This window comes from Monodelphis domestica, chromosome 1 (genome assembly GCF_027887165.1).
Source record: "Monodelphis domestica isolate mMonDom1 chromosome 1, mMonDom1.pri, whole genome shotgun sequence".
NCBI classification, from domain to species: Eukaryota; Metazoa; Chordata; class Mammalia; order Didelphimorphia; family Didelphidae; genus Monodelphis; species Monodelphis domestica.
This window is the reverse complement of record NC_077227.1, coordinates 278,722,252-278,744,310: the sequence shown is the minus strand read 5'-3', so window position 1 is coordinate 278,744,310 and position 22,059 is coordinate 278,722,252. Positions and strand designations below refer to the sequence as shown.

General features: G+C 35.0%; 1 protein-coding gene across 12 annotated transcripts in view; it reads right to left on the bottom strand.

The window, feature by feature from the left end:
* The window catches only part of GPHN (gephyrin), an 852,406-nt gene that overhangs the window by 347,386 nt on the left and 482,961 nt on the right, over nt 1-22,059 (bottom strand). For all 12 annotated transcript variants that reach the window (XM_007473063.2, XM_056820908.1, XM_001369841.4 and 9 more), the window contains one exon: nt 5,639-5,705. In XM_007473063.2, coding sequence (XP_007473125.1) covers nt 5,639-5,705 — 67 coding nt within the window. The remainder of the gene's footprint in view (nt 1-5,638; nt 5,706-22,059) is intronic.

Sequence of the window (22,059 nt, the reverse complement as noted above, 5' to 3'; positions counted from 1 at the left end):
GTCTGGACAGGCAGAAGAACCTATCCTTGAAGACAGAGTAGAGCTTTTAGAAATTTTAGTTAGTATTAGGAATTTAGGTATAGTCATAGGGTATTAGATTAGTAATCTCTCTTTACTCTTTTCTATCTTTCCCCCTCCTTTACTACATTCTTTTACTATCTCTATTTTAATTAAACTAGATTGTTAATTGTTAAAAGCTGCTAGAAGTTTTCTTTTCTCTGGCTTAAAGGGATAATATTAATTTACAACTCTACTATATTCTCATTAAAACTTAAATTACTAAAAGCTGCTCTCTTATTTTGTCAAAACCCTATTTTAACCCTTCCATGTCCAATAAATTCTAATATATATATGTATATATATATATGTATATATATATATATATATGTTTATTCAAAGGGCTTTGATTTACTTTCTTTATTCTCCCTCTCCCCAAGGATTCATGAGGGAATGGAGATGGGACACAGAATTTTTAAATTTTTTAAATTAAATTTAATTAATTTAATTAACTTTCTAATTAAAAAAAAACAAAAACAAAATGCACTAGCTGTGTGACCCTGGGCAAGTCACTTATCCCCCATTGACCAGTCCTTACTGTTCTTTTGCCTTGGAACCAATACAAAATATTGATTCTAAGATGGAAGGAAAAGGTTAAGAAAAAAGCACACACAAAAAAAAAACCTTGCACACAGAGGAGGATGACAAAGATATATATATATGTGTGTGTGTGTGTGTGTGTGTGTATATGTATATATAAATATATATATGAAAACATGTCTCAAGAAGAGCCAAATAGGCTGATAATCACATATGACCTCCTTAATGAACTTTTTCTTCAATAAGAAAGTTGGTGCTACAGTGAACATTGAATAACATCATAAAATTGAAATTGTTTATATCTGAAAAAACAAAAAAATGATTAGTTCTGGATATGTGAACCATTTCCAAATCAGCTGTCTGTATACACTTAGACAATTGATTTGTGAAACATTAATCCCAAATTAGGAAAAGAATAAAGATGAGATTATATAATCTGCAAACAAAACTCCTACCTGATATTTAGTCAAGGTATTGATATTAAGAAGTTGAAAATTGATAGTCAGGCATTAACATGGAGTACTGCCATTTCCTAAGGAAATTTAATTTTAATCACCCTGAAGAGAAAACCAAAAGAACTTAAGATAATGTATGAGCCAGTAAAATCTTAAATCTCCTTGCCAAAGAGACAGGGAGAGAAAAATGGCAGCCAATGGCAACAGCAGTTGCATCATTGGCAAATATCTCATGGTGGAACATGTTGGGAGATTATGAAATAGTAATGGAATAGTAAAAATTGATGAAGGAAAAACAGTTTACAGAAAATTTGGAGAGACCTGCTTAAGCCTGATTATTCCAGGATCATCTAAGAATAAAATCAGCAGGAATAATAAGAAAATGAAAGATGCAAAATATCTTCCAAGATTACTTTAAAAAATAAATCTTTCAATCAATGTCAATACAATGATTATATTTTGGTTCTAACATTTCATATTCTGATGAATTACACAAGTTAATAGAAAATGTACTAAAGAAAATAAAGATAGGAAAAGCATCTTAGACAAGAATAGATTCTCAAAATATCCCCAAAGAGAAGAGGATACTACATGTCTGGGAAAAAAACCCCAACACAAATCATCACTACAAGAAAATACAATCAAGAAAATGTCATTAACTACCGAGCCATAAGCCTACTTGTCTATGATATTAAATTGATACTCTTGTGTACTGAACTCCTTCCTACCCCCTCCTGTAGCCAATGAGCAATTTCACTGGGTTTTACATGTATCATTGATCAAGACCTATTCCATATTATTAATTTTTGCAATAGAATGATCATTTAAAGTAAAAATCCCCAATCATATCCCTATCAAACCACGTGATCGATCAAATGTTTTTCTTCTGTGTTTCTGCTCCCACATTTCCTTCTCTGTATGTGGATAGCATTCTTTCTCATAAGTCCCTCAGAATTGTCCTGGGTCATTGTATTGCTGCTAGTAGAGAAGTCCATTACCTTCAATCATGCCACAGTGTATCAGTCTCTGTGTACAATATTCTCCTTGTTCTGCCCCTTTTACTCTGCATCAATTCCTGAAGGTCTTTTCAATTCACATGGAATTCCTCCAGTTCTTTATTCCTTTTAGCCTAACAGTATTCCATCACCAACAAATACCACAATTTGTTCAGCTATTCCCCAATTGATGGACACCCCCTCATTTTCCAATTTTTTTGCCACCACAAAGTAGCCTACCCTATTCTTAATGGTACTTTGTTCCATTTTGATAGCCTTTTGATCCTATATTTTAAATTTAGGCACAAAATTCCAAATCCCGTTCTCCAACACCTGTTTTCTAATACTCACAACTAGAAATTATGGTTTTTCTTTTGACTTCTTTTATTCCACATTCACTTTATACTTTGTATATGCATTTGTAAACATGTTTTTTTCCCACAATAAAATGATTAAAATTCTATGATTGTGAGAGGAAACTTTTAATCTTTTTGATAACAGAATTCTGACTTATGCATATCTGATAAATATTAGAAGTTCAATGTGAAGCAATGAAATGCTGAATGATTTGGGAGTTTTTTCATAAAAGGGTACATCTGGCACCATATGCTACAGATCAGTGTGATTAAGTTCCCTGGCTCTTCTTTCAGTACTTTCTCCTATATCAGGTGGTTTAGTAGCTTGTGTTAATTCTCTCTTCAAGGTCTAGAGGAAGAGGAGAATTATTCAGGGGCTACACAAATGACAAATGACTATCCTTATGCAAGGGAGATTAGATTCAAAGATAATAAACATGCCATTATTAAGCAGTTAGTGCTATTTCATTTCTGGGTGATGACTTATGAAGCTCCTAAATTTATCTCTTTCCTTTGGGAGCTTGCCTTTAGGGAAATCCCAGATGGACCCTTATTTTAGACTGAACAATAAACCTTAAAGTACCTAATGATCTAGGCCTAGATAGAATTAGTAGATATAATGAAATCTTTTGTCTTTGATGCTTCTCCCATTGTATCTAGGCCTCTCCTAGGTTGGATATAAGATCCCAAGTTCTTCAGTTAATTGTAAAAATTTTTGGTAAAGTTGCTTCTGACTTTACCCTAATGTGAAATTCCTCTCTCTAAAATTACCAATAATCTCTTAATTGACAAGTCTATTGGCCCTTTCCTAACCCTCATCCTTCTTACACTTTATGAAGCGTTTGATTTGACATTGATGATCACCATCTCCCCTGGAATACTATCCTAAAGTTGTTATTATACTGTTAAAGAACAGTGTATATCCCGAGTTTTCTATTTGGCTGACCACTTCAGAGAAAATAGAGAACTGTTTTCTTTACTGGCTTGTAATCTATATCATGCCCACTCTGGATGGGTGTCTGCTGCAAGGCTCTCCTTGGTCCACTTTTGTTTTCCCTCTTATATTTCCTTACTGTTAAGGGTACCAATATCCTCTCACTTACCTAAACTTACAACATTGGTATAATCTTTGACTCATTCACTCATACCACATATTTATTGTTAAACTATATCATTTCTACCTTCATAACAGTTTTCAAATACATCCCATTCTCTGTATAAACACAGAAGCCATTCTACTCTAGGTCTTCATCATTTATAATTTGGACTATTGCAATAGCCTTCTAACTAGTCTTTCTGACTAGGTCATGATCTCCCACCCATCTGCTCAGCTGCCAGTGAATTTTCCAAAGTGTCAGCTTGACAATTTCTCCTCTATTTTCTAAACTTCAATAGCTAATGTTTACCTCCAAGATCAAATAGGATATTCTCTGTTTAGTGTTTAAAACTCTTGATAAACTGGCCCTTTCCCCCCTTCTAATTTCTTGTACTTCTCTCCATATTCAACAATCTAGGGACTTGATACTACTTGATGTCCTTTCTCATCCTTTCCATATCACAAACCTCCTGTTTCCATACCAATGCACTGGCTCTCCTCCAGGTTTAGAAAGATCTCTCTCACTCTCTCTCTTTTTAATTCTGACTCTTGGTTTCCTTGACTTCTTTTCAGGTCCACTTTCAACTGTATTTTTTGCAGAAGGCCTTTCCTGGCCCTTTCAGTTACTAGTGTCATCTCTGAGATTATCTTCCACCTACTCTCTATATACCTGGTTATCTATGTGTTGACTTTTTTCTTAGAATGTGAGTTTCTTGAGGACTGCTACTGTTTTTGTCTTTCTTTGTAACCTCAGAATTTGTTTAACCCATATCTTCCATCTTAGAATCAATAATAGGAAGTGTCTAAGACCAGACTTGAATCCAAGGACCTCCCCTCACTAGGCTTGGCTCCCAAATCCACTGAGTCACCTATTTGTCTCTTATCCCCAGAATTTTTTACAGTGCCTTTTTCATAATAAATGCTTACTGACTGGTTGATTGATTGAATATTGACTAAAAGATTTTATTGAAGTGAGTTTGATATATGAAACAATATAATACTGTTCTGGGCTAGTAAGCACTTTTATTTTAGATTTTGAACATATATAGCACATTCTCTCCTCCACCCCTCAACTGTATATTTAATATTTGTAAGTTTTTAGCCACAAGGGTCTAGAGAAATAGGTAGTTTGCCAAATGACAACCAGAGGCAAGTAAAATTAATTCTGGAAATCACTTCCAGAAATAGCTTCACTAGGTTTTTCTTTTCATAGCAGCAGAGTACACGTGTGTATCATCATCTATTCTCTAACAACAAAGTAAGATATTTACTTTCTCCTAAATTCAACATTAAAATCATGCTTGCAAGATAATTTAACTCACCAAATGAAACTATTTTTATTGATCATTATCAATATTGTTGAAAGAAAGAATAAGTGCTTTTTATCTGAGAAATTGAGGAAACTAACTCCTTACTCGGGTTATGGTTTCCAGCTGGCCTTATAGTTTGGATTCAAGTCCTGTCTCTGAAAAACACTTAAGTTCTTGGTATTCCTAAGACTATATAAATTGCAAAGAAGATGCTGGCCCAGAATTAATAGAGGGAGTTTCTCATTAGTAGCTTTTTATACTGATGAAATCAATTGTTCAAGATATGGATAATTCATGAGATGTGGCTCTCTAGCAATCTTATCAATGAAGTCATAGTTAAGCCTAAAACCCTAATTATGGAAAAAAAAGAGGCAATGATGTTTTAAAAAGAATTAAGAGAAATTTCAAAAGAAAAAAACTTATAGATGAATGTAAATGTTCCTAGGCAGTCTTTTTTACTGAAATTCTATTATATACTAGATGCTATGCTTAAGCATATTACAGATAAAATTTCATTTAAGCCTCAAAATGATCCTGAGAGGTAGGACCTGTTATAATCTCTATTTTATAACTGAGAATCTCTATTTTACAACTGAGGAAACTGAGGCAGGCAGAAGCTAAGTGATTTGTACAGGGTCACACAGCTATTAAGTGTCTGATCCAGGAAGAATGTTTCATCTTACTTTAAGCTACCTGACATGTCTTCATAAAGTTAGTAATGAAACACTCGAGCCAAATTTTAATTGTTTTAAGGAGGGTTGCCCAGCTCATTTCAGATCTATGAATGAGCTGTGACTGTTAAAACAATATTGACATCAATGGTGCTTACCTGGGACCCTTTCTTGCTACCTGGCAGGTTAATTATGAGCGTTTTCCCTCTGATTCCACATACAGGTCTGAAATAAAAAAAAAAGAAACTAGATGAAGACTATTTGTGAGGTATACTTTTAAAAAACCCAATAATGAAGGGCAACTGCTCCACCTTTAGTTATGAGCAACTGTCTTAGGAATAGAATGTCTATGGTAAAATATTCAGCATTTTCTATAAAAATTAGACAAACCAATTTGTCACATTATCTGGAGTTTGTAGGATAATGGGAATCAGGTTTGAAGCAAATCAAGCTCAGAGGGGTAAGAAGTCTATAATATTTATGCCTAAGAGTTCTTAAGAATGAACCCATTAATTTTTTTTAAAGGGTAAAACATGAAGAGTGGGACAGAAAACAAGACCATTAACAGATATGTTGCTAATCACAGGAAATTGTGCTTGGACTGTCAGTGTTTAATTTAGTATCTCACCCCAAACCCATTTTTGGCTATCCCAGACAGTTAGGAAGCTAAGAGAAAAGTAAAATGATATAACAACGAAATTATGTTCTAATCCCGATTCACTAATTGATGGTATGCAAAATTGTGTAATTCAGGTTAACTAGTCTAAATGATTTCTAAGGTCATTTCAGGTCTAATTTTATGAATTTCAAAAAAGATTTCATTATCTCCCATTGTAATTCTACCTTTCCCCTCAGCGTATCTCATAGCCATAATAATAAGAATAACTTATTCTATATCTTATACTGGACCCAGGAATGAGCAAAACAATGGGTAATTATCCTTTTTGTGAAAACTCTTCTTTAGAATATTATTCTCCTTTCACCTTTTCTCTTCAATGGATTGAATAGGCCCTTTAAACCTTATTTAAATATACTTTTCAATTCTTAAACAATCTTTGTGATCTTTCCAGAACATTTTTCCAAGTTCTCCAATACTTTCTTTTGGCTGTTGTGTTCAGATTTGGACACAAAACTCTAGTTAAAGCTTTATCAGTATAAAAGGAAGTATAAAAGGAAGATTACTTTGCAATTCCTGTGTTGTTATTTATGTATTCTAGAACTGTACTGCTTCTCATTCCATCATTAAAATATAGTTCTCAAATATGTTTCCTTCTTATCTTCCCTATTGCCATAGTCCTTACTCAGTCATTCATTTTCTTTTGCGTAGACTATTACAAAAGTCTTCTTCATCTCCAGTTTCTCTTCTCTCCAATTCATCTTACACTTATTGATGCCAGGATTGCAGCTAAATAGAAAGTTTTCTTTGGAGAGGGAAATAAAGGAGTTAGTTTTGTTTTGTTTGTGCCTAAATTCAAAATATCAGCTTATGTCATATTACAATACTTCATGATAGGCATTTGCAAAAAAGACCCTCATGAAGATTTATTTTCTAGAAGTGAAGAAAAAATGCTAGTATCTGCTACAAAGCTTATTAGGATGAAGAGAAAATCTGTGAAGAAATGGATAAAATCTTTCAAAGTAAGTCAGCTTATACCTTTTTAAAAAACTCTTATATTCTATATTAGAATGGACACTGATTATTGATTCCAAGGTAGAAGAGTGGTAACAGTGAGGCAATGGGGGTTAAAGGTCACACAGCCAGAAAGTATCTGAGCCCATATCTGAACCCAGGACCTCCTGTCTCCAGGGCTGGCTCTAATTCCACTGAGTCATTTAGCTGACTCCAACTTATACATACATTATATATATGTGTGTATATATATATATATTTATATTTAATATTTTTACTACAATAGCAAGCACAGGGTAAAATAGTGAAAAATATAGTGAAAAATATTATTGCTTTAGAAACTGCTCAGAATATATGTAGTAAAAATGATCAGAAGAACCTTTGTCCCCAGTGACCAAAGTTGCCTTGAATGTGAGTTGGGCACCATATATCCAAAAGAGTGATACTTATTAGAGAAGAAAATGATTGAGGATGTGATAAAAGCAATATCTAAACCCTTTTCTCCATGAGAGTTAGCCTAATTTTTCCCTTAAAAGGTATTGAGACCAGTCTTGAGACTTGGTTATTTAGCTCAGGGACTAAGGGCTCAGAATGTTGATATAACTTACTTATTGTCTGGGTAAAAAGTGGCTATTCACAGCTATTGGGACTCCCAAATACTTGGCTGGTGAATCACAGTGAGAGCTTTACTGACTTGAATCAACTCAAGCAGTTTTCGCTGCTTTGCCTTATACTTTTTTAAAGGATAAAGGCTACGCAAATGTACTTTGGTTAACTGTTCAATGAGCTATATATGTCTCAATCTTTTCAATATCAATCTAAATTACCAGGGAATTGGCCTGAATCAAGCCCCCTCTCAGAACAGAAAGGAAGGGGGGTCTCCCCATCAAACATCCTGAGTACTACACACAGACACATGCATAAAGAGAATAATCCTTTTTTAAGGAATAGAATGAGAAGTACATGTAGTGAACACCAAATAATATCAGAAACTCTAAAAAACAACTCCCACCTGATTTATTTAAATAAGCAGCCGATAGTGAGAAATGCAAAATAGATAAAAAGATATTGACCCAGATTAATTGCTATAATAAGGAGACTAAAAGAACCTGCCATGGCCAGCAAACTCTTAATCTTTGCCAGAGATGGTAAACAAGGACAACCTTAATCTCGAATAGTAAATCATTTGTAAAATCTTCTGGAAGAAGTAATAGAAGATAATGAACATTGTTATATGATAAAACAATGATAAAGAGAGCAGAGGAAAAAGGGGCATAAGAGGAAATTAAGATAAATAAATGAAGCCATTAATTATAGCAATAAGCACAATTAAGCCATACCATCAAGAGCACTTAAAATGAAACTAGAAAGATGATAAAAAATTGAAAAGATTTCTATAGCAAAACATTTTTTCTCCATCAATAATACCAGTGCCAGTGTATTGTAGGCTCATATCACAATCCTAGCTATCATATATGAAGAATAAGAAAACACATACACACAAAAAGAGGAAGAGGTAGGCTGGTGTATAATTGAAAATCTGTTACCCTAAAAAAGAACTACATATTCCAATTTAGGGGATTATAATTTAATCTTCCCAATCAAGAAAGAGCTAAGTACCTTCATTGTTACAATCAATAGAGAGAAAAATCCAATCTTCACAATACACAGAAGAAACCTGTATAAGATGGGGGAGACAAAATTAAACAGAAATTTCTCTGAAAAAAGATCTAGGGATATTAATGGATTTTTCAAGTTCAATAAATCAGCAAGGTGATAGAGTTACCAGTCTTATGAAATTAATCCATGCCATATATGTATTAATTGAAGGAACTGGCATGATGATTAACCAGGAGGAAAGAAGACGAGTGTGGAGGAGGAGGGGAATGATAGCTGGGTTATGGTACTTCAATGGCTATCATATTGAAGAAATATTAGATCAAGTCCATTTAGTACCACAGGTAGAATAATGGATGGAAACTGAAAAGAAGCAATAAACAACCATGAAAGGTGGCAGTTTCCTTTTCCTTAGAGGTCTCCAAGATGAGGCTGGATGTCTACTTGTTGGGTATGTCATTGAGGAACTTTTGTTTTTTCATTCTGGGCTTGGAGAAGATGGTTCCTGGGTTCTTATACATTTCTAAATTCTGATTCTGTGCCAGTAATCCACATGTAAACTATGGTTCTCTCCTTTCAAGTTGAAAGATGTAGAGAATACAAGAACCAATTATACTTACTGTTTGTTGAATATTTTTAAAAATTGTGTTGGTAAAACATGCGGGCTTAAAATGCTTTTCTCGAACAAGATGTCTAACATCCTTATGCAAAAATCATACAAGATTTCTTGAAACATACAACAACAAAGCTGGTTGTTAATACTTTTTTTGATTATCAAGAACAAGGATAGACAGATTATTATTAAGTGCTTAATATGAGCCAGGCTTTCTGTTAAGTGCTGAGCAAGCATATATTGTTGTTTAGTTGTTTCATTGGTGTCTGAATCTTTGTGATCCCATTTGAAATTTTCCTGGCAAAGATACTGGAGTGATTTTGCCATTTCTTTCTCGAATTCATTTTAAAGATAAAGAAACTGAGGCATAAAAGTGATCAAGATAGTCCCATGCTCCCAAGGGACTAATATTCTAACTAGAAAAAATAACACAAAAGTTCAGAGAAGGAAAGATACTTGCTTAGGGGCTTTATACTGAGGAAAATGATAAGAGAGAGAATGGAGGAAGAAAAGAAGCATTATGGAGGATATCCAGTACAAACTCTTAATAGAAGAGGGACTGCCAACAGATGGTGAGTTCACAGAGAAACTCTTTTAAAAAGATAAACAATCGAAATGTAAAAAGTCAAATTGTTCTATTTCAATTAAGGCTCAGAAAACTGTAGAAGCTATTATCAAAATCATTCAAAAGATTCTATTCTAATCTACAAATGATAAATCAAGTAGAAATAAAATTCCTGTTGTCTGGCCTATAATATATTTAAGATGAACAACCTACTCAATTGATCTATCATGATTTAGATATATACATACAAATATGTTTATATGTGCAATGCATCTTGGTCAGACACTGCAGATTGACAATGAATAGGGCTCAAAGAGGAAGAGATACATGATTAGCTTCTCCCTGAGAAAGGGTCAATTTAAAACAAATTACTTTTAAAAAGTTGTATTGATGTTTTATTTTTGCATTACAAACTTGTACAGATTACTTCCACTTTGTTAGCAGATTATTCCAACTTTGTGAGACATCTCTTGTTACAAAGTAAAATAATTAAGTAAAATTAATAATGTTATGATTTTATCTGAAAGTTCATTTAACAATTCACATCTATATCAGACTACCTCTAATTACAAAATGTAATCTATTTCTCTGCCTTTTAACCCATTAAAATAAAAAAAAACAAATCTCTCATAACAATTATGTAGGTCAAGCAACAAAAAGTTCTTTTGATGGTTTATAATATGTATATGTAGGCATGTATGTATAGATAAATGTGTGCAATTCATGTTATACCCATTCTAAGTCCTTTAGAATCATGGATGGCCACAATATTGATCCTAGTTTATTCAGCTTTTAAAGTTATTTGTTTTGGTGGTTGTTATTGTATACTATATGTCTATGAATCTCAGAATACCATAGCTTTCAAAAGACTAAAGTTATGGGCAAAGGGAGAGACACATGGTTGGCATTAGAGTAGACTTTATCATATAATAAGAGAATTGTGTAAGTCAAACAGTATATGAGATGCCACAAAGAGAGTATCTCAAGAGGAGTAAATTGGGCCATGTTTCAAGATAAAGGGTTAACAGATGGTCAGCCATTAAGCTCCTTTGGTATCCATGTAATGCTAAATTAACTTAAGGAAGGCTCACAACCTAGTAGGTGGACTCCTCTGACATGAGTCACCCAGCATGAGAAAGCTTGTAATCTGCATTGTAGGAAAGGAATACTCTAGTCAGTAAGAAAATAGATCTACTGAAGTATTACAAAACAGTATAGCAAAAAATCTATTCTATATGTAATTTTTGATAAATTGTCTTTCAGATTTATCAGGAATTATTACAGTTATTATATAATAAAGACCCCTCCAAGTACTTTGTGTTTTTATATTTATCAAACACTAGATTGCTATTGAAAGTGGATTTGGGGGAGAATATATAATTGCCTCTATTTTGCCCTGTATTTGTTGAGTTTTTCCTCTCCAAACCTCTAGTTGAAGTGTCATTAGGAAGAGGATTTCAGAGTTTTTCATGAATTTCTTTTGTACATTGATGGAGAATATGTGTACTTTAGGGTTTGCTCACATACACTAATAACTCAGTTTAGGAATTGAACTGTATTTTACTCTTTAGAATTTGTAAAGCTTCATGATAAAGGTATTGCATAATGACTTTTTAGACTTATGGAGCTCAATAAGTAGACTTAGACACATCAGCCCTTCTGAGGTTTTCCCTACTACTTAGCCAAAATTTGTTTCCGAGAGTATATTTCAGAAATATACAGTGTTCTGGAACAGAGCCTCCATAATGAAGAATAATTGTTCAATACCTGAGTCTTACATATGCTTTAAATCATTAATGATTGGAATTAACTCCAGACTACTAGAGATTTACATCAGATAGGGCCATACCAATTTATCTTCCTACTCCCCTTTAACCTGGATCTTATGGCCAAAGTTTAACTATGATTTTATACTGGAAGGGTGGTCAAGATAACACAATCAGACTGACAAATATCTTACTTGTTAGCCTTCATAAAGTAAGGTGAATGAGCACTAGTTTCAGAAAAATCCTAGTCCTTCCCCAGATATTCACCCATAAATATATTAAGCACTTCTTTTGAAATTAAGTTTTCATAAGTGCTAGAGAAAAGATAGACAAAACAATACAGAAACGACTAAATTGTGTCGCTTTCTCAATTCAGAGCACAAAGACACAGAGCACAATTGCAACTTCATCAGCTTTCCCATTTCTTCTTCTCTAGAAGTCCCCAAATTGATTCATAAGCCCATTGAAAAATTCTTGGAAATAAGAATATGAAAGAGTCCGAGCCAGTAATTCCTTCTTGGTTACCAAGATTGTTTTGAAAATTTTCAGGAATCTTACAAGTTATGCCCAAATAAACCATAGCACAGGATACAGGAAAGGGAAGTTCTACTTTACTCACTCAATCGTATGTTATAGTCCATAAATAGGTTATGGTCAATAGGGTGCTACCATTTTGCAGATGACACACACATCTAATATATAACACAAGTGTTTATACATACACACACACACATTTTCTCCTCCAGAGGGACATGACCCAGAGAGTGACAAAAGAAGTTTCTCATAAAGCTGTTTAGGTAAGATCAGGTAGGGTAAGAAAAGATACTTATTAAAAGAGAATGCTGAAAGTGTTACAAAAGAAAAAAATGTGTCTTTATTAGCACAGCTAATTACACTAGATTAAAGAAAACAGAACCTTCTTTATTAGTTAAGCTAATGAACATTTGCTAGCGGTTTACTGAGTACTTTGTTAGATTGGATAGAATACAGAAGTTCTCTCAGTTGTCTTTTTTAGAATGTAAGTCACTATGGGGAAGGGAGGTGTTAATGTATTGCATATTGTACCTATCAAAAAGGTAATACATAGGAAAAAAGAACAATTGCAAATACAAGACAAAATAGTTATTTTCTCTAAAAAAAACCTACTTTTGAAACTGTCATGTACTTTTTCCCATATCTTACACCCCACCCCCAAGCTTTACATTTTTTTAAACACTTAAGATTTTCAGTTCCAAATTTTCTCTCCCTCTTATCCCCCCTCCATCTTTTGAGGAGGAAAGAATACCAATTATACATGTGAAATCATATGAAACATTTCCATATTACCCATGCTGCCAAAAAAAAAAGAAAGAAAAAAGGTTCAAGGCAGCTACTGGACAGAGAGTGTCAGGCCTGAAGTCTCTTAAGACTTGGGCTCAATCTGGCCTCAGAAACTTTCTAGCTATGTGACTCTGGACAGGTCACAAACCCAAATGTCTTGTCTTTGCTGCTCATTTGCCTGAGAACTAATACTCAGCATATATTGTAAGACAGAAGGTAAGAGTTTTTTAAAAAAATGCTTCAATTTGCACTCAGCATCTAAGTGGACAGTGTTTTCCATCCTGGGTCCCTTGGAATTTTTGTGAATGAATATACTTGATGTAAGTAGCTAAGACTTTCATGGTTGATCACTGTTACAATATTACTTTTTACTACTGTTATGGGAATCTTTGAAATATTTTTTTTTTATTTCGTGGGTCTCAAAAGTATTCCTGCTGAAAAAGATTTTAATATTTACCTCATCTGACCAAACCTGTTCCATGGGATATGAAAATTTACTTAAGAGCCTTAAACCTTCCTTATATAAGAAACCAGAGGAAGAATTTCAACTCCTTGTCAACCTTAATCAGAATATTTGTGAATCCTCTAAATGTATTTTATTCTGTAACCTAATTTAGTTTACCTTTGTCTGACAAAGTTTATTTTCTTCAGACATGCCTAAGATTATGACTGTTTAAATTTGTACAACTTTTTGTTACTTTAAAGGAAGTATAGAATTATGGATCTATTTTCACTTTAACTCTTATTGAATAAAGAGGAACATAAAAGTTTACAATATTTAATGAGTTATTTCTTTGTCATTCTGATGTAATTCTGATTACAAGAAGTCTTACATAATCCTCTTAATTATTCAGTTACTTCTGAAGCTTGAACTTATGCTTGATCATAATAAGAAAAATTGTGTTTCTGCCTCAATAATTGCTGCATTTTGGTAAGTATATATTAGGCAGTGGTTATCTACCACATGAACTCCAGGGAAGTAATACTTCTCTTTTTGCTCCCTTTACATTGCATCAGTTGATATGAGTTTTCCCAAATTTTCTGAAACCATTTCCTTTGTCATTTCTTATAGCACAAAAGTTTTTTTTTTTAATCATTCATGTCACAACTTGCTTAACCATTTCTCAAGTGATGGGCATTCCCTTAATTTCCAATTCAATGGCATGAGTTTTTCTAGAGGGTGGAGACAAGATGGCAGAATAAGGTAGAGCAGCTCAAAGTCACCATCAGAATCTCCTCCAATTAATGTTTAAAAAAATGCCACAAAATGAATAACATAAAGAAGCATGGAAAATCAATATAAAGAGGAGAGGATAAGGATGGTAACAGGCAATGTTTAACCTTTACTCTTATTATAACTGGCTCTGAGAGGGAAAAACAAATATACTCAATATAGAATTATATCATACCCTACAGAGAAAGTAGAAGGGGAATAAGAAAAGGGAAGGGGGAGGTAATTGGAGAGAGGTGAAAGTGGGAGGGGTGATAAAAAACAAAACGGTGGTGAGGAGGAACAGAGTGAAAAGGAATAAAGCAAGATTTAAAGGGGAAAATAAGATGGAGGGCAATACACAGTTAGTAATCATAACTCTGAATGTGAATGGGATGAACTCACCCATTAAGTGGAAGCAGATAGAGAGTGGATTAAAAACCAGAATCCTACTATATTTTGTATACAAGAAACACATTTGAGGCAGGGCGACACACACAAACTAAAGGTAATAGGCTGGAGCAGAATTTATTATGCAACATCTAAAGTAAAAAAAAGCAGGAGTAGCAATCATGATATCAGACAAAGCTAAAGTAAAAATTGATCAGATTAAAAGAGATATAGAAGGAAATTACATCTTGCTAAAGATGCTATAAATAATGAAGTAATATATCAATTCTATGGCACCACAAAAAGAGCTGTTATTAATATTTTTGTATATACAGATTCATGTCCATTAAAAAAATCTCTGGGATACAGATCTAGTAGTGTTATTTCAATGTTAGTTTGATGGCCCTTTGGGGTATATTTCTGAATTGTTCTCCAGAATGTTGGACCTGTTCACAACTCCACATATACAGCAGTATATCTATGCACCTATTTTTTTTATATCTCTTTAGCATTTGTCATTTTCTTTTTCTATCACGTTATCCAATTTGATAGAAATGAGTTAGTACCTCAGAGTTATTTTAATTTGCATTTCTCTATGAGTAATTTTACAGGATTTATAAAAATATGGCAATTGAAAGCTTTGATTTCTACTTCTGGAAACTGCCTGTTCATATACTTTGACTATTTAACAAGTGAGGAATGGCTCTTCTTTTAATAAATTTAGCATCAGTTTCCCATATATTTGAGAAATGAGGCCTTTATAAGAACAACATAAATCGCTATAAAATTTTTCCAGGTTCCTATTTTTATTGGCACTAACTTTGTGTAAAAACTTATAAATTTCATCCCATCAAAATTATTCATTTTGCTGCCTATAATTTTCTCTATTTCCTGTTTGGTCATAAACTTTCCCTTATCTGTAGTTCTAACAGGTATTTTTTTCCCAAACTCCCCTAATCTGCTTATATCACTCTTTTTTTTTTTTAAACCCTTAACTTCCATCTTGGAGTCAATACTGTGTATTGGCTCCAAGGCAGAAGAGTGGTAAGGGCTAGGCAATGGGTGTCAAGTGACATGCCCAGGGTCACACAGCTAGGAAGTGTCTGAGGCCAAATTTGAACCCAGGACCTCTCATCTCTAGGCCTGGCTCTCAATCCACTGAGCTACCCAGCTGCCCCCTTATTAAGTAGGCTCTTAAAAAATGCTTGTTCCCTATATCACTCTTTCTATCTAAATAAAGTACTCATTTTGACTATATCTTGATATTGCCATAATTTTGTTTTTAGTTCTTCTTTGATGTAGTCCACAAATTTGTTCTTTCTTATCCAGTGCCAGAGATGGGGTATGGTGTTATCGTCAGAGAGCTTAGTGTTAGAGAGAGATGTGTTCAGATTTTGCTTCTGAAACATATGAGGTATGTGACCAAAGGCAAGTCATTTAGTCTTTCATTGCGCTAGGCAATTTCAAAGTTCCAAGGAGTTACTTTATACTATTAGGAAACATAATTTTCAAAGTGTAGATTTATGGACAAAATATTAAGAATATCAAGTACAGGGAAGCTAATGATTCAGTGGATAGAGAGCCAACCATAGAGAGAAGAGGTCCTGGATTCAAATTTGGCCACATACACATCATAGCTGTGCAATCCTGGGCAAATCAGTTAACCCTTTTTGGCTAGCCTTTACCACTCTTCTGCTTGGGAACCAATATTCATTAACAATTCCAAACAGAAAAATAAGAGTTTTTTTAAAAATATATTATCAAAGAAAATAATGGAGAAAAGGTAGTCACAAAAGACATTTGGCACAACTGGATTTCAAGTTATATTACAAAACAAATACTATTAAAAAAGGATCCAATAACTTGATTTTAGTCATTTTGGTTCAGACCTATGATTTAATTAGTGTGGGAACACCTGTCATGGAAATTTCTTCCACCAATACAGAGTGGCAAAATAATTTATACTGTAAGAAAAGAATAAAGTGAGGAAAATGGGGTGGTTGGAAATACACAACTAGCATTATAACTTTTATTGTAAATGGGATGATCTTACCTATAAAACAGAAATGGGTATTAGAATGGATCAAAAACCAGAATCCAACAATATGTAATTTATAAGAAATATATTTAAAAATGGGAGACTTTTAGAGTAAAAGTTGTGGAAAGGAAACTAGACTAATAATTGGTGGGGGAAGGGGCAACTGGGAGTGGCAGTTGGGTCTTGTGACTAGCACTTCCTCCTGCCGGGGGTGGGACTTTCTTGCTGGTGTTGGAGGAGAGAGGAGCTTGTTCAGCCCAGTCTGGTGTGGTGTGCCGCCTCTTCTTGGTTCAGCCCAAAGATTCAGGCCCAATCACTTCTGAAGGTTAGACCTGTTCTTGTTGGCTTTCTATCTGCTGCTAAGATTCTGAATTAGACAAAGCAGGACTGATATAGAATAGACAGGAGTGGGAGAATCCCTACGCCAGCCTCTGAGCCTAGCCGAAACTCTGAAGCTGAGGAAAAACTCCAATCCCAACTGGTTATTAAACTTTATATTATTTGAATTCACAGTCAGATAAGTGGACTATCTTTCTGGACACAGAGGGAGCTGAACTTCAGTTCAGTCATTCCAGGACAAACAGTCCTTATCGGACCCCTGCTGCTTCCTCTCAGCAGGAGGCATCTCCCTCCTTTGCTTCACTGAACGATATTCCCTCTCTCCCCTTAAACTCCTCCCCTTAAACTCCTCCATACCCCCATACCAACCTCCCATTATCTCCCATATTTTTCAATCCTCCCTTTCCTTTCCCAATACATATAACAAAGTAAAGCCTGTAGTAGACTCTATTATACTTCAGGTGATGTAATAAAAGCAGGAGTAACTATCAAGGTCTCAGACAAAGTTGAAGCTAAAATAGATATAATTTTAAAAGATACATAAGGAGACTACATTACATTAAAAAGAAACACATATTGGAATAGTATCAATACTAATTCCAAATTTAAAGAAAAGGTAAATGAATTATAGGTAGAAATAGTCAGTAAAACTAAAATAATGGAAGACTTGAAACTTCTCTTGGAACTAGAGAAATCTACCAAAAATTAAGAAAGAAGTCAAGGAGATGAATAGAATCTCAGATAAACTAGACATGCTAAACATCTGGAAAGAACTGAATGGGAATAGAAAAAATATACCTTTTCCCTAGAATTCCAAGTTCTGTAATCTTTTATAGTGATTGCTGCTAAGTTGGGAAGTTGAGTGTTATCCTGCAAAGCTGTGTGTTGTCCTACATTGTTGCTCCTAAGTACTTCTGAAGTATTGAAGTGATGGTGGATTCTTTCTATTTCTATTCTGCTTTCTTCTTCTGGGATTGTGTCTTGAGGGTCCCTATCACCATAATAGTCTTTTTATTAATAGGATTCTTTTGTTTATTAACTATTATAGCTTGCTTCCTGATGTTGGACTTGATATTAGGGCCAGGTTCTCTTCACTTTTGGAGGGCAGATTGGAGTTTGGAACTGATATTTTTTGCTCCTTTCTTGGGGTACTGTGTTGTTTTTCCAGAACCTTGGGGACAACTTCAGCAACCTATAAGCTTTCAGGGCTTGAAAAATGGTGTGATTTAGGGTAAAGTCTTATTGCTATATCACATGAACTGAAGTCTACAAATTCCTGATGTGGATTTGGGTCTGAACAAAAGTGAGCTGCTGCTATTCAGTCACTATTAGCCAGGTGCTGGCTCAGAGAGAGAATTATAGGCCCAGAATTCCTATCCTAATTATTCCTTTGCAGGCTTCAGATTGGGCTAGAAGCTATAATGTGATAGCAAGAAATGTTAAAACAAAGAAAAATGGCAAAAAACAAAGTAGAAAAAATGTAAAGTAGCAAAATCAATATACCAGCAAAAAGATCAAGAAGGGGGAAAAATTAACAATCATCAGACTGTTCAAATACGAAAACAAGAACATAAACATCATATATCAAGAAATCTTTTTTTTAACCCATACTTTCTATGGTAGTAACAACTCTAATGAAAGAAGGGTAAGGACTAGGCAAATAGGATTAAGTGACCTGCCAGATTTGACAGGACCCAGATCTTCCTAACTCCAGGCCTCGCATTATCTATTGAGTCACCTAAGTGCCCTACTTCAAGAAATCTTTGAAAAGAAAAAAAACAACACAAAACTGTCCAGATCTTTCAGAACCAGAGAACCATGCACACCTAGCTACCTGGGCAGATAATTCCCTAATTCAATTAGCAGTAGCTACAGTGGGTCCCTCAAAGAGAAGAAAATCCCTGGCCCCTAGCCCAGGGTCCCTGTGCTTCAAAGGTCTATTAAATGCTTGAGGCTTCCAGGAAATTTGCATCATTCCAGTTCTGTTACTTTGACTATCCCTAGGTCCACTGGTATAAGTGCTTTGATAAGGTTTGGGTCACTGACCCTTTTTCCTTATGACTCATGCACTGTGTAGAAATTGTACTGGGAATCCCGTCAGCTCCAGGAAAGGAATGACGATGTAGTCCTCTAATTGTACATACTGGTATCCTCAGCAGCCATGCTCCTGCATGCAGTTGGGGGGGTGGGGCATGCAGTTGGGGCCAGGGCAGGGCATGGCATGCAATGGGGGACTGGCACACAGTCTGAGGGGGTAGATGGCATGGCACAGGGCCCTTAAAAAGTTCCAAAAGGTCCCCATTACTGCCCTACGGCCTGTGCTGGGATGGAGAGGTGAAGATAAGGGTAGGGGCTGGGACACAAAGCCATTTCTCAATTTTTCCCGGATCTATGACAAGGAACTGAGTGATGGGCAACTAAGCCACTAGCTGGCATATGTCCCTATATGAGGTCTGGGGGTGCCTTGGTAGAGATCTGGGACCTAGATGCCTAGGTACACAGCTTTCCTTTGTGTTGGAATACTCAAATGCACAGTGCTCTTGGCCAGACCACTTCTCCTTTTCTCACCTAACACCCATAGTCTCTCCAGACTTCTTGATCTCTCTAAGCTATCCTGAGCTGGAAAAGTGACTCATTGTGACTTTTTTCTTGGACTTCCTCATTAGGATTCTGTCTGGTAAATTTTAGGAATTTTTTTGGGGGGCAGGGTAGGGAGGGAGTTTGCTGTTCTGTCATCTTTATTCTGCTGTTTTCTTTTTGTTCATAAAATAATTTTAAACACTTCATATTTTCTAGGAAATCTAGTTAAATTTATGCTTATTGTTAAGGCTTTTCAGAAGTTTTGGAGTTATTCTCTTCTGGGTTTCTGTTTCTGTCACCATATGAACTTTTGTTTGTTTGTTTGCTTGCTTATTTTTCCTGACTTTGGATTAGATGGTAGAGTTCCATTCTTCTGTGTACTGCTGGAGGGAAGGTCTAGCTTGGTCTTATCACCACTTTCTTTGGGTTACTTGTTATTTCAGGATTTTAGGGACATCTTAGGCTGGGAATCTATAAGCTTTCAGAGTTTCCCATGATGTCTGATTGAGAGCAAAATGACCATTGCCTTCTCGGTCTAAGTTTTTCAAGTTCCTGATATTTATTTAGGAACCTGAAATTTGGGTAAGAGTGGCAGTAGAATGCTGCTGACAGTGACTGTCAGTTAGATGGGGAGTTCCCCTGGTTTACAGATATGGAATTGCAAGCTTCCTTCTGGTCTAAGATTCTGTCTTAGTTATTCCCCTCAAGCCTTTTGTATAATTGAAAATCTGTTACCCTAAAAAAGAACTACATTTCCTGGGAGCCCACTAACTCCCTGTCATTAGGTACTTCCTGTAGACAGAGGATATTAGCAAATGGGCGGTCCTCTTGGGGCTCTTTCTTGGGCTTGCAGTCAGCATGGTGGTGGTGGTAAGCTAAGCACGGGGATTTTAAATGGGCTAATCAGCCACGGGCACAAGGTCTTCATTTTGTATCCTCTTTATTCCTTGATTTCTGATGATCATTAATAAATCCCTTAAAATATAATATTTTTATTATTTGAGATTTCATTTTAATTTTTACACTTTAGATGAGTTAGAAGTTGGAGCTGAGGCTCGACTCTGTTTCTGGGGTTTGAGCCATACTGCTATGGTTTCTGAGCTTGCTTCTCTCTTGGTACCCCACCTACTGCCCGTAGTCTATCCTGTATCTATGACTGAGGAGGAGGTAGTAAGCTACAAAACTGCTAGTTGGCAATGGTTCCCATGTGAGGTCAAAGTGCCTATGGGTCTTAGAACTCCTCTTGTGCATATTTATAGCTTTTTCCTACATTGTACCTGGGCAGACCCTATTAAAAATGTCTAAAAACCTCTGTTTCCTTAGGTTAAACTGTGCTAGACAAATAATTCACTGATTTTGTTTTTTCTTGGATTTCTCCATTAGGATTCCATCTGGTGTGTTTTTGAAATCTGTTTTAATATTTGGTGGAGATTTTGATGTATTTATTTCTCTATTGGCTCTATCTGAATAGCTTTCTGATTATTTAGGTCTTCCTTTGATTCTTTGAAAATTATTCTGTAATTGTTTTTATACATGCCCTGTATATGTTAGGGAATCAATTCCCAGACGCTTAGTGCATTTGGTTGTTTTAAAGCTGGAAGTGATTAAAGAAGCCATCTATTCCAACCTTCTTTTAAACTGGAACCCAGAAGGAAAATTATTTGCCTAGGTCACACAGGTAGTACTCGGAGAAATTGGAGTTAGTTCATTCAGAGCCTTAAATATCAGTCTAAGAAGTTTGTATTTCATTTTATATACAATGACCCACTTAAAGATATTTGAGCAGGCAAGTAACATGGTCCTACCAATGCCTTGGAAAGATTATCTGATAGCCATATGTGGGATGAATTGAAGAAAGACTAATTTTTAGGCTATTAAAGGGTCCCTAATAAGAAGTGACAAGGGACTGAATTTGGTAAAAGCTAAGTTGATAGAGAGGAGGATTTGAAAGATTCCGTAGAGATAGTATGAATAAAACTTGTCAACTAATTGAATATACAGATGGAGGAGAGGGAGAAGGAAGCCAAAGATGATTCCTAATTTTTAAACCTGAGTGATTAGAAAGATTGTGGATGCCTTAACAGAAATAGGAAAGTCTGACAAAAGAATGGATTTAGAAGAGAAGATAATTAGCCATGTTTTGGATATGTTATGTACAATGCTAATGAGGCATTCAAGTGGTATTTCTAGCAGGTGCTTATTAATGTGAGACTGAAATTTGAGATAGTAATGATAGATAATATAGATTTGAGAGTCTTAAACCAAGAGATAATAATCTCTTCTAATTCAAGGTAGTAGAACACATTATTAAGGGAGAAAGTGTAGAGAAAACAAAGTTCAGAAAGAGACTTTGGGGACTCGTAAGCAAAGGATGAGGAGACATCTGTAACTGGGTATCTCATAGGCCAGATGAGACATTGGTAGGGTCTACTAATTTAAATAAATCTAGGTTATAAATTATATTCCTATTAGGGTTTCTAACAGCAGTCTGGTGTTTGAATGTGTAATATG